Source organism: Leguminivora glycinivorella, chromosome 4 (genome assembly GCF_023078275.1).
Source record: "Leguminivora glycinivorella isolate SPB_JAAS2020 chromosome 4, LegGlyc_1.1, whole genome shotgun sequence".
Lineage (NCBI taxonomy): Eukaryota > Metazoa > Arthropoda > Insecta > Lepidoptera > Tortricidae > Leguminivora > Leguminivora glycinivorella.
The window spans coordinates 23579277-23592574 of NC_062974.1; the positions used below are offsets into that span (position 1 = coordinate 23579277).

The following is a 13298-nucleotide window of genomic DNA, read 5'->3' on the forward strand; positions in this document are numbered from 1 at the left end:
GGTGAAAGCCTCTTGCATTAGATGAGTTTTGTATGGTTTTAAGCACAATAATATGACGCGATTCGAAATTTTATCGTACAATAAGACGCGTCAAAAAAAAAGCATAATTTTTGACGAATCTCAGCCTTATCTTAATTTCGAATTGCCCTCCCCACAGAACCCCGAAGGTTAGGGGTCCCTGCGTAGAAAATAGTTCAAAATTACGTGTTACCTACCAAAAATGAATCGTTAACATTATCGGACCTATGTTATGGCTAAAAAAAGGTGAAATTTTAATACTATTACCTGCATTTTTTTCTAAAAGTGGACATACTTCAACAACGCATACAAACATACAATCCAAGAAAACATCGTTGATTAGTATTTTGTCAGTTTCATGCCTACCTGAAATATTGATAATGAGTATAAGATTCTTGTAATCAACAGCAGTGCCAAGTGTAAAAGGAGTCACCTTTAAATTACTAAAAGGAATGAACTGATTACGTTTTAATTAACAGTTAACGTCTATATCTACATTGATATCACAGAAACTATGCGAACTTGGGAGCAAAATGATGTTGCTGAACGGCGGTGTCATAATTTTAATTTTGACACTTAGAAGTATTTTCATTTGTGACGCAGAACAAGTACAAGAAGAACAAGTAGAGGAAAGTACTACTGACACTACTGTCAAAAGTATAGATAAAATTACAATTCAAGTAGAGGAAAGTACTACTGTCAAAAGTACAGATAAAATTACAATTGATTCGTCAGATGAACCTGAACGCCATGGAGATGTAAGTCCTTTTATAATGCTATTTCTTATTTGTATATTTATTTATGAAAACGATCAATATATAAATCAAAGCACTCTGCAAGATTGCAAGATGCCCGAGGCGATTCCTGTACAGAAAGAACACAAAAATATTACGCTCATGATACATTCGTATGTTTTGTTTAGCTACGAGCTCAGATAATGCTCGAATAACGTCGTTTCGCTAAATTTACAGAATTTACCACGGAAAATCTCATCAAGAAGGCCCCCCACTTCATATGACGTACAGACAAGCGATCTTTACTTACTGAAATTGTTTCGACTGTCTTCTGAATTTAGTAAAGCGGACATAGAATTTTGTCCAGTTCTGCTAGTTCACGGGATGTACCAGTCTTCGGATAGATTTCTTGCACAAAAAGAGGACCAGAATCTAGGTGGGCTCGAAATGTTTCATCATTCATATTAGTATTAAGTTGGAGAATAATGAAGGAATGAATGAATGGCATTTATTTTCGAAGTTATACTGAGCAACTTTTAACCCGACATCGCGAAATATTGTCTAGTTCAATTTGGCCATTCTGTAATTTTCTATGGTGGAGTAAAAAATTTTTTTCGTTTTCATGGTTAGTCCTAAAGTTTGTTGCGGAGTATTAAGAGGCCTTATTCCTAAAGACGAGCGTTTTTTGCAAAATAGAACCTTTTTCATTCAAAATTATAAAGAAACTATAAATGATTATTAAAAAAATGATAATGTTCCTAAAAGTACATATCTTAAGCTAGAAAGTCAATTGGTACTACTTTAAAATATGTCTTTTTATACTTCCGAAAAATCAGTTTTTTCGGAAGACGTTTTCAATTTTCATAGTGGGATAGCTCGTTTAGAATCGTGATTGTGCTGTTAAAAATGTTATTTGGGGTAATAAATGATCACAATCCTATTTGTTATATCCTGTACGAGTTAGCTAATACTTTGACATTTTGAGATTTACTTGAAATGGTGGATAAATAACCTTCCGTATCCTCCCCATTTTTTCGATAAAAAGAGGTTTACATTATGTATTTTTCCTGCGATTCCTGCATTTTTTGTAACTCTTAAATAATATTATCCTAAACTAGAACTTCTTATTGACCTATAAGAAAAAAATCATACATATAAGACATACCTTTCTGTCGATAGATATGTTTTTAAAACACCTAAAATTCGAATAAAAGACACTGTGCTAACGCGAGCCCGCTCAGTCTGCGCCGAGCGCTCGAAGACAACGGACCTGCGTTTGATCGTCCGGCGCACCTAGCTTTCATAAGCAGCTCGATAGTTCCGAGAAGTGCCGTAAACTGCGACTAAACAAATCTTGATCCTTTTTACACCTTATGCAATTTTAGCATTCGACATGCTTTTCATATGATTTTGGATTTTAAGTTATACGTGAAGTTTGTTGAGAGTTTGAATTATTATTATATTTTGGGACCAGGATGAGGTTCTGGTTCTCATGATGATGGAGTCAGGCAGGAGATGTTCAACAGAACTGCTATTCTACTTATCATAACTCCACCATGTTTGGGCTCATTAGATTTGGGCTGATGAGCACCATCGATCTAGATGAGGTCCAAGGTCTCATGATGGAGTCAGGAGGTGGTCAACAGAACTGCTATTCTCCTCATCATAACCCCATCATGTTTGGGCTCATTAGATTTGGGCTGACGAGCACCATCGAACTAGATGAGGTCCAAGGTCTCATGACGGGGTCAGGAGGTGGCCAACAGAACTGCTATTCTCCTCATCATAACCCCATCATGTTCGGGCTCATTAGATTTGGGCTGACGAGCACCATCGAACTAGATGAGGTCCAAGGTCTCATGATGGAGTCAGGAGGTGGTCAACAGAACTGCTATTCTCCTCATCATAACCCCTTCATGTTTGGGCTCATTAGATTTGGGCTGACGAGCACCATCGAACTAGATGAGGTCCAGGGTCTCATGATGGAGTCAGGAGGTGGTCAACAGAACTGCTATTCTCCTCATCATAACCCCATCATGTTTGGGCTCATTAGATTTGGGCTGACGAGCACCACCGAACTAGATGAGGTCCAAGGTCTCATGATGGAGTCAGGAGGTGGCCAACAGAACTGCTATTCTCCTCATCATAACCCCATCATGTTCGGGCTCATTAGATTTGGGCTGACGAGCACCATCGAACTAGATGAGGTCCAAGGTCTCATGATGGAGTCAGGAGGTGGTCAACAGAACTGCTATTCTCCTCATCATAACCCCATCATGTTTGGGCTCATTAGATTTGGGCTGACGAGCACCATCGAACTAGATTAGGTCCAGGGTCTCATGATGGAGTCAGGAGGTGGCCAACAGAACTGCTATTCTCCTCATCATAATCCCATCATGTTCGGGCTCATTAGATTTGGGCTGACGAGCACGATCGAACTAGACGAGGTCCAAGTTCTCATGATGGAGTCAGGAGGTGGTCAACAGAACTGCTATTCTCCTCATCATAACCCCATCATGTTTGGGCTCATTAGATTTGGGCTGACGAGCACCATCGAACTAGATGAGGTCCAAGGTCTCATGACGGGGTCAGGAGGTGGCCAACAGAACTGCTATTCTCCTCATCATAACCCCATCATGTTCGGGCTCATTAGATTTGGGCTGACGAGCACCATCGAACTAGATGAGGTCCAAGGTCTCATGATGGAGTCAGGAGGTGGTCAACAGAACTGCTATTCTCCTCATCATAACCCCTTCATGTTTGGACTCATTAGATTTGGGCTGACGAGCACCATCGAACTAGATGAGGTCCAGGGTCTCATGATGGAGTCAGGAGGTGGTCAACAGAACTGCTATTCTCCTCATCATAACCCCATCATGTTTGGGCTCATTAGATTTGGGCTGACGAGCACCACCGAACTAGATGAGGTCCAAGGTCTCATGATGGAGTCAGGAGGTGGCCAACAGAACTGCTATTCTCCTCATCATAACCCCATCATGTTCGGGCTCATTAGATTTGGGCTGACGAGCACCATCGAACTAGATGAGGTCCAAGGTCTCATGATGGAGTCAGGAGGTGGTCAACAGAACTGCTATTCTCCTCATCATAACCCCATCATGTTTGGGCTCATTAGATTTGGGCTGACGAGCACCATCGAACTAGATTAGGTCCAGGGTCTCATGATGGAGTCAGGAGGTGGCCAACAGAACTGCTATTCTCCTCATCATAATCCCATCATGTTCGGGCTCATTAGATTTGGGCTGACGAGCACGATCGAACTAGACGAGGTCCAAGTTCTCATGATGGAGTCAGGAGGTGGTCAACAGAACTGCTATTCTCCTCATCATAACCCCATCATGTTTGGGCTATTATAAATATGTGGAAGGTCGTTAATAATAATAAATGTTTTATTAGGGTACCCCTACCTACATGTAAAGAGGGGGCAGATATTTTTTTTCATTTCAACCCCAACGTGTGATATATTGTTAGATAGGTATTTAAAAATGAATTAGGTTTTACTAAGATCGATTTTTGATAATTTTCATATTTTCGGAAATAATCGCTATAACTTTTGAACCATATGTTTAAAAATATGAAAAAAATCACAAAAGTAGAACTTTACAAAGAATTTCTTTGAAAATTTGTTTTGAACTTTATAGGTTAGTTTTTGAGAAAAATACGGAAAACTACGGAACCCTACACTGAGCGTGGCCCGACACGCTTTTGGCCGGTTTTTATTTTATTTTAATACTTTTCTGTGCTATTCATACATAGCCACCCTAGGGGATTCAGTATTGACAGCTTCTTTTTTTCTTTCTGCATATATTTGTTTCCGCTTTTAAGTTTATTGTAAATAAGACTGCTTGCACTTACATTGAGATTATAATTACATAATGCTATTAAATTAAATCTAATGAAGCGTTGATTTATTTCCTAAATCTCAAAACCCTTTAAATCGAATATGTATAGTAATGAGCAAAAATTTTACCGCAGGCTTTCCAAACCGACGATGCTTGATCAGCTACTTTTAGAACGAACATGTACACCGTGTCCAATAAGTCCGAATACTCACATTTTACCTCAGTTCTAAAGATATAGGGATCACAGACCATCAAATTCTTATTTAAACTGAAGAGTATATTCCTTTTAATAAAATACAAGCACAAAGTTCATGAAATTTCCGAAGTGTCTAAGAAAAACAAAGAGGTAAAGTGCCAACAAAATACTTGCTCGGCACGCAGGTGACGAGTTATTTTTTATAAGCAGAATCTGTATGTGATAAAACAGACGCCACGTGTCCAAAATAAACTATTATGGGTACCGAGGATAGATAACGTTCCGGGCAACTAGAAAAGTGTGCCTAGGTTCCAGAGCTCACCATCGGTCACCACCATGGATGCAGTATGTAAGCGAGGTAAACTACCTTCAGTACTTACAGATAAAAGCGTTAAAATCAACGTTTTTTTCTTTAAAACCAAGGTTTTGGAGAAAAAAATGCCTTAAAGTTAAAAAGGATGCTTGGGAATGAGTATCATGTGTCCCAACAAGACGCACCTCCAGCACATTCGGCAAATGGTATTCTAGCGTAGTTTCAGACTAATTTGGCAGTTTTTTATCCGAAACATGAGTGGCCACCCAGGCCTCCAGGTTTAGGCGTATTAGACTACTTTGTATGGTCATACATGCTTTGAAGACTAAGGGCCAGTTGCATCAACCACATTTGACAGACACATCATCGTCACTCAACAGATGTCTATGGAACTTCCCATGCAATAAAATTTAACGAACGCTTTAACGGTGACAGACGGTTTGATGCAACCGGCCCTAAATTTTTATAAAATCATAAACCTAGATCATTTCAAAAAGATTATTGAGAGTATTTGGGATGAAATGTGAAGAAAACGGTGCGTGCCGCGTGTGATCCGTTTGAGAAGCGTTTGAGGCTGGTAAACAAGTTAATGCTGGAGTTATTCCAAAACATTTGTTGTGAATGTAGTAAATAAGAGTGCAATTCATAAAATATAATAATAATGTAGTAACTATTTGTTCATTTTGTTTTATTGGCTATTTGTGCTGTATTCAAACTTATTGGACACGGTGTACATATTTTGATTTTCACCCTTTAAAATGTTTCTAAGACGCAACGTTTTGCAAATTTGGTCACGTCATGCACAGTTAAACTGAGGAATGAATTGTCGCCAGCGGTATTTCCGGACCAATGCGACCATCAAACCTTCAAGAAAAGAGCGTACATCCATCTTAAAGGCCGGCAACGCACCTCCAACACTTCTGGTGTCCATGGGCGGCAGTGATCGCTTACCATCAGGCAGCCTATCTGCTCGTTTGCCTCCTATCCCATAAAAAAACGTTTAATATTTTTTAAGAAAAAAAAAACCGCCGCCTTTCGGGTTGTGGTGAAAGCTACTTGCGAATGTTGGATTATGTAGAAATGTGTAGGTATTTTTTAAAACTGCTTTTAATGCTTTAATTATTTGATGGCAACACAAATCAATATACGTATAACGCTAAGGTTTGAGAGTTTCTCAATTCCTCATGAATCCGATTATAAGAAATCGAAGCTTGACAAACTTTGACTTGAAAACTCAATAATTATGCTTAACAAACATAACTAAATAAATGTCACTGTTCTGAACTTAAATGCATGCTTTTCTTACAAAAATACCAAAGTCACTATGAGTGTGCCGTTCAGATTTGAGGAGTTCGGTTCTGACCATCATCAGCAGTTCCACTGCACCAAATGTCACTGTTCCGGACGTAAGTGCATGCTGTTCTTATAAAAATACCAAAGTCACTATAAGCGTGCCGTTCAGATTTGAAGAGTTTGGTTCTGAGTGTTCTGACCATCATCAGCAGTTCCACTGCACCAAATATCACTGTTCTGGACTGGACGTAAGTGCATGATGTTCTTATAAGAATACCAAAGTCACTATAAGTGTTCCGTTCAGATTTGAGAAGATCGGTTCTGATCTGACCATCATCAGCAGTTCCACTGCACCAAATGTCACTATTCTGGACGAAAGTGCATGCTGTTCTTATAAAAATACCAAAGTCACTATAAGCGTGCCGTTCAGATTTGAGAAGTTCCGTTCTGGCCATCATCAGCAGTTCCACTGCACCAAATGTCACTGTTCCGTACCTAAATGCATGCTGTTCCCTTAAAAACACAAAAATCACCATACGTATGCCTTTCAGATTCGAGGAGTTCCCTCGATTACTCCAGGATCCCATCATCAGAACTGGGTTCTGAGAAAAATGGGACCAATCTGTATTCATATACATTCAATATTTTTTTTGAATCGGTCCAGTAACAACGGAGATATCGAGGAACAAACATAAAAAAATGAAAAAAATAAATAAACATACAGACGAATTGAGAACCTCGCCTCAAATCTCTCAGATTTGAGGCGACGGTTAAAAAGTGACACATCATGAGCAGTTCCAATGCACCAAATGTCACTGTTCTGGACGTAAGTGCATGCTGTTCTTATAAAAATATGAAAGTCAGTATAACTGTGATAATTTCCGAAAATATTAATATTATCAAAAAACGATCTTAGTAAACCCTTATTCATTTTTAAATACCTATCCAAAAATATATCACACGTTGGGGTTGGAATGAAAAAAAAAATCAGCCCCCACTTTATTTTTTCCATTTTTCATTTTTGCACTTTGTTGACGTGATTAATATACATATTGTTACTAAATTTCAGCTTTCTAGTGCTTACGGTTACTGAGATTATCCGCGGACGGACGGACGGACGGACGGACGGACGGACGGATGGACAGACAGACATGGCGATACCTATAAGAGTTCCTAGTTGACTACGGAACCCTAAAAAACAGACATCACTATTAAACTATTCTCTAATTTCAAGTTCCTAACTAAAATTTTCCTAATAAAAAAAAACAAATTGATCCCGCTACAAACTTTCACCCCCTTTTTCCCTCTACTAGGGGTGTAAATTTTCATAATCGATTCTTATCTCTTCGAAATTTTGTTAATGCAATCTATACAAATTTCGACTTTCTAGCTTTCGTAGTTTCGGCTCAGCGGTGTTGGTTGTTGAATCAATCAATTAGGAAACCTGAATTTATATATGTACATGTAGACTAATACTATACTTTTACTACATTCATATATCTTATTTACTACTACTATACCATGAATATGAAATTAAATAAAGAGCCCCCATATAAAATTGAAAATTATGTTATTAGCAATTTAATTCAAAACTATCAAGATTATTCGTGTCTGCGTTGAAACGCGCGTTGAGTTGCCGGTGCTCGCGTACCGAGCGCCAACGCCATCTATCGATGGCCGTTTCGTGAAATTGATGAGCGCTCTAAGGAGTAAGGGGTCTTAAGTATAAGTAAGCTACTTAATGTTCTTTATGTTGTGTTTTTACAGCTATCTTATCAAATTATATTTATAAATTAATAATGAATTTGTTATCAGTGACATCCATTTATTAAACCATTTTTTTAAAAGAAACAGTAGCAGATTGTATGTTATTTCTAAAAAATCTGACAAATGTTCATATAAAGGAAATTAAATAATTAAATATGACACGAATTCCGTCATAATTTTCGTGTTCCTTTAAAAATGTCCTGTTAAGTTTCTTTCAGCTCACAAACTGCAGGATCTTGGGTACGATGTATGGCTCTTTAACGCCCGTGGCAACAGATATAGCCGAAGACACATAACATTAGACCCAGACAAGGAATCCCAAAAATTCTCAAATTATTCATTCGAGGAAATCGGCTATTTCGACCTCGCTGCCTCAGTAGACTTTATACTAAGCAGAACAGGGTTCAAAAAACTGCACTACATCAGTTATGGGTTGGGCGGAACATTCTTTTTAGTCCTAAATTCGTTGTTGCCGATGTACAATGAAAGATTTGATAGGGCGTTTCTGATGGCCCCAATCGCTTTAAGCGGTGAAATGCGGAACACCGCTCTTAGAAAGGAGTTAATAAATCACAAAATACTTTATGTAAGTATAGAAGTATTATTACGCGATAACTTATTCTGTAACTTAGGTTATACTATATTTACATTTAAGCGTGTTCTTGATTAGTAGCTTCAATTTTTTTTCGTCCCATGCAAACTTTTTTAATCCTGGAAAATAAGTTTGTCAAAAATAACCTATTTTTTGCACCCAGCACGGATCTGATAGCAGCCCTGACCCTGACTGACTCATGTCATAATAATTATACTCATAAAAAATTAGGTACCTATTTAACCACAATTGAAACTCATACTATCACTGTATTATTATGTTACAGAGAGACCTTAAAGAAGCTAAAGTTTATGAAATATTTCCATATGACTACGAAAAAGAAAAAGTGCAATTCGTTTCAACAATGTGCTTGGGTTCAGAAAAATATGAAGCCATTTGCAAGGAAATTAACGTTCAGGGAATGTTGGTAAGAACATTAAACGACAAGTAATTAATGATTAGCAGTATATAAAATATGCCTTAATCTTGTATCTTTAGCATAATGGTTAAATTAAGGATACATATTTTACTATGGCTAATGTCACAGAATTATATGCATAGTACATCATCATCATCATCCTCCTTGCGTTATCCCGGCATTTGCCACGGCTCATGGGAGCCTGGGGTCCACTTTGACAACTAATCCCAAGATTTGGCGTAGGCACTAGTTTTACGAAAGCAACTGCCATCTGACCTTTCAACCCGAAGGCCTTATTGGAATTAGTCCGGTTTCATCACGATGTTTTCCTTCACCGAAAAGCGACTGGCACATATCAAATGACATTTCGCACATAAGTTCCGAAAAACTCATTGGTACGAGCCGGGGTTCGAACCCGCGACCTCCGGATTACCGCTAGGCCACCAGCGCTATATCATATTCACAGTACATCATTACAATGATTCGAAAGAAGCACCTAGAGGTAAATCTATCGAGACTTTACTTACTTCGCTGGCTCAGCGACCCGAAGTGGATCTTGGCCTCCGACACTAGACTTTTATTTATTTATTTATTTATTTAAACTTTATTGCACAGTAAAATGTACAAAAGGCGAACTTAATGCCAGAAGGCATTCTCTACCAGCTAACCAAACAGAGATCTATAAGAGCTTAATAGGTGCAGGAAAGGAGACTGCCATTCGCTCCTTCCCTGTGCGATCTGATGCCATTCAGTCACTTGAAAGGGCACACAGGTCTTTCTGGACCTCGTCGATCCATCGGAACCTGATTCCAACCGGCCGCACGATCATTCATGTCATCGGCCATGTGGAGAGAATGGGAGATGACCGTGCAGAAAAAAGAGCTTATCAAGACTTTCATTATATATAATTATATTCACAGGGTATACATCATTACAATAATTCGAAAGTAGCAACAAGAGGTGGATCTACCAAGACTTTAATTCACTGGGCACAAAACATAGACAAGAAAGACTTTCGTCGCTTTGATTACGTATCAGCAAACCGAGACGTCTATGGAAAAAGAGGAGATGCTCCTTCATACGATTTTACAGCTGTTACTGTTCGCACTACATTAATATATACGCCAACTGACGAAATGATCGCAGAACATGACATTAAGGAATTGGCAAAGAGAATGATTAATGCTAATATCAGAAAAGTGGAGAGACCGAATTTTAAACATGATGACTTTATGGACGGTCCAGATGTAATGCATGACGTTTATAATACTATTATAGAATATTTACCGGAGTAAGTGTATCGATATATCTGTGTTTTAATAGTCTAATTAGCGTTCGATAGGAAATGAATCCGAGGGCTGGATTGTGGACGAGTCATGGCTTTAGCCGCGACAGGAATTACAGGAGAAACGTATTTCCGACAATGCAATTAGGTAGAATTTATTTTCAAAACAAATTATGCAAGGAAATATGTAATATTTTCTTTTATAATTCGAGTTACAAAGAGACAAGAAGTAGCCTATGTCATTCTCCATCCCTTCAACTATATCCACTTAAAAAATCACGTCAATTCGTCGCTCCATTCGACAAACAAAGAGACACACACAATTTCTCATTTATAATATTGATATGAACTGAAATAAATGTCATATACAAAGAAAAAATGACCAAGGCCTCCAAGTGTCCAAAGCTGGATTCGAACCAGCGTCCTCCGTTATCGCGACGGATGCCTCAAACCACTCGGCATAAGATAATATTTATGAGGATAATTTAATTTGTTCTAAGAATATTGATATGGATTTAACATTAATTTACATAATTATATAAAAAATTAAGACAAAGTAAACATAAAGAATAGTTTATATCTAAAATAGATATCATACACGAAATAAAAAAACGACGAGGCCCAGTCCAACCCGGGTCTTTAGCTTACGCGGCTAACGTCCTTACCACAAGACCGGGCGGGCGGGTGGTCTAGTGGTAAGGACGTTAGCCACGTAAGCAGCTGAAGGGCCTTATCGTTTTTTCTTTCGTATATGATATCTATTTCAGTTTATAAACCTATGTCATATTTACAGAAATAAAAAGTACGTCACAGAAAAAGAAGAGAAGAAAGCTGACAAGTTCCCTTGGTGGATTGGACTTATAATATTTGGTGTTGCGCTTGCCATTGTCGTATACTTTTTTGCATATAGATAGAGATTTTTAGTCGAACCACACATTAAATATATTACGAAGATCATACCATCCCATACATTAAAATGCGACTGCCTAAGAACGCGCATACTCTACACCACACACAGATGGCGCCACAAAAAAAATGTCTTGTAGCTTTCGATTATACTTGTAGATGGCGTTAAGTGTCACTTTCGAGCTATAAATCTATGTCAAAAGTGACACTTAACGCCATCTACAAGTATAATCGAAAGCTACAAGACATTTTTTTGTGGCGCCATCTGTGTGTGGTGTAGTGTATGTGCGTTCTTAGGCGGTCGCATTTTAATGTATGGGATGGTATGATCTTCTTATATTTAATCTTTGGTAGAACATAAGCCGATAAAGTGAACCAATCCATTAAAAATACATAGCAAGATTTTATGTGTAAATCATCAATGTAGTTATTAAAGTAATATGAACAACAGTATAACGTTTATTTGCCCTGTATCTTTAATCCTCAACCGAATATTGGAACATCATATTTACTTCGTAATAGGTGGAGCTGCAGAGAAAATTGACCCTGACCCTCTACATAGAAAGACAGCATTTGTATACAAAGAGAAAAGCACATGATAGGACGTACAATTTATTCTTTATTATTGTTTCTTCTTTATTATTAGTCTTTTGTTGTTTGGGTTTTTGGACTGACTCCGCCTACTTTAATAAAATAAATATTAGCATTTAGATTAACCCCAAACACGGAGAAGTGACAAACATTATACTCGTACCTACATGTAAAAAATCATAATTATTCCGATTTGTCGAAACAAAAATAATAGTTCAATTTTACATAAATAAAGAAATAAAACTCTAGAAACTTTAGATGTTGCATAGTTAAGAATATATTGACATTAAAGGTGATGCTGAGATGGCTGAGGTATTTATAGTTTCATGTCAAATATCAAAAGAGTATTAAGCGGGATTCAGTGCAACAACATAATAGTTGAGAGAAAGAAAGAAAGAAAGAAAGAAAAAGACATTTATTAAGTACAGCACACATACACAGGACAAAATAAGTAACAGATACTTAATAAAAACAATTACACAAAAACATCCTAAGAAGTTGCGTTCAAACATTTGTCTGACGTGTCGTAATCCACACTGTTAGATTAGATTTACCCCCTTATTCATAAACGTACTCTAAAGTTTCAAGCCGATAAAGTTCGTTTGTCCCTTTCCGACGTATTGGTGTGATCGAAAAGGACAAACCACAGAACTTAATTTAGATAGAAGAAACAAATTCATATATTTGTATAGGAAGGACGAGACGTGTCAAATTTTGCTGAAGTTGATTCGCGCGTAATTTTAAATATGTCTCAGGCTCTTGATTGTTCATAATTTTTGTGTTGTTGCAATTGAATATCACGTAACGAGGCATTTTTTATGTTTTGGTTGACTTCAACTTACAAAAATTGACGCCCGAAAGCTGCAAGCTGCGAGTAAAGACGGACAACTCAGTGGATTTCACTGAGTTCATTTGACACGCTAAGTAGATACGTTTTCCTCTTGATCTATTGGTATATATGACAAAGGACAAACGAACTTTATCGGCTTGATAACTTTAGGGGTAGGTACGTTTATGGATAAGGGGTAAATCTTTGAACGCAACCATTATCTTCAGACAAATGGGAATCTGGATTTAGTAACAAGAAAATGATAGATATCAGAAATAAGTTAAACCAAGGACAAGGTTTAATAAATAGGCGGCGCGGAGAGAACTGAAGATAATAATGATTAGAAAAGCGACAATATAACTTAAGAAGAATACCAAGTACCGTAATAAATGGTACAGTGAGCTGCAGAGAAAGATAGACCCCCTTGCATACAAATTTATATGCAAGGGGTCTACTTTTCTCTGCTGATGACTACAAGCCCTGCCTTCCTATTTAC

The 13298-nt window shown here is 37.7% G+C and overlaps 1 protein-coding gene across 1 annotated transcript; it reads left to right on the forward strand.

Annotated features, from left to right (window-relative positions):
* Positions 1-552: 552 nt before the first annotated feature.
* LOC125225863 (gastric triacylglycerol lipase-like) lies at positions 553-11475 on the forward strand. Its single transcript, XM_048129738.1, has 6 exons — positions 553-776; positions 990-1188; positions 8400-8767; positions 9060-9200; positions 10112-10482; positions 11270-11475. Exons 1-6 carry the CDS (start codon positions 555-557, stop codon positions 11388-11390), a joined length of 1422 nt encoding a protein of 473 aa, XP_047985695.1. The 5' UTR covers positions 553-554; the 3' UTR covers positions 11391-11475.
* Positions 11476-13298: the final 1823 nt, after the last annotated feature.

Excerpts from the sequence above, each read along its gene's own strand:
- LOC125225863 (XM_048129738.1), top strand. The coding sequence starts at position 555 with ATGTTGCTGAACGGCGGTGTCATAATTTTAATTTTGACACTTAGAAGT. Across the intron at positions 1,189-8,399 it reads AAAAGAGGACCAGAATCTAG|CTCACAAACTGCAGGATCTT; the intron begins GTGGGCTCGAAA and ends AGTTTCTTTCAG. Across the intron at positions 8,768-9,059 it reads TAAATCACAAAATACTTTAT|AGAGACCTTAAAGAAGCTAA; the intron begins GTAAGTATAGAA and ends ATTATGTTACAG.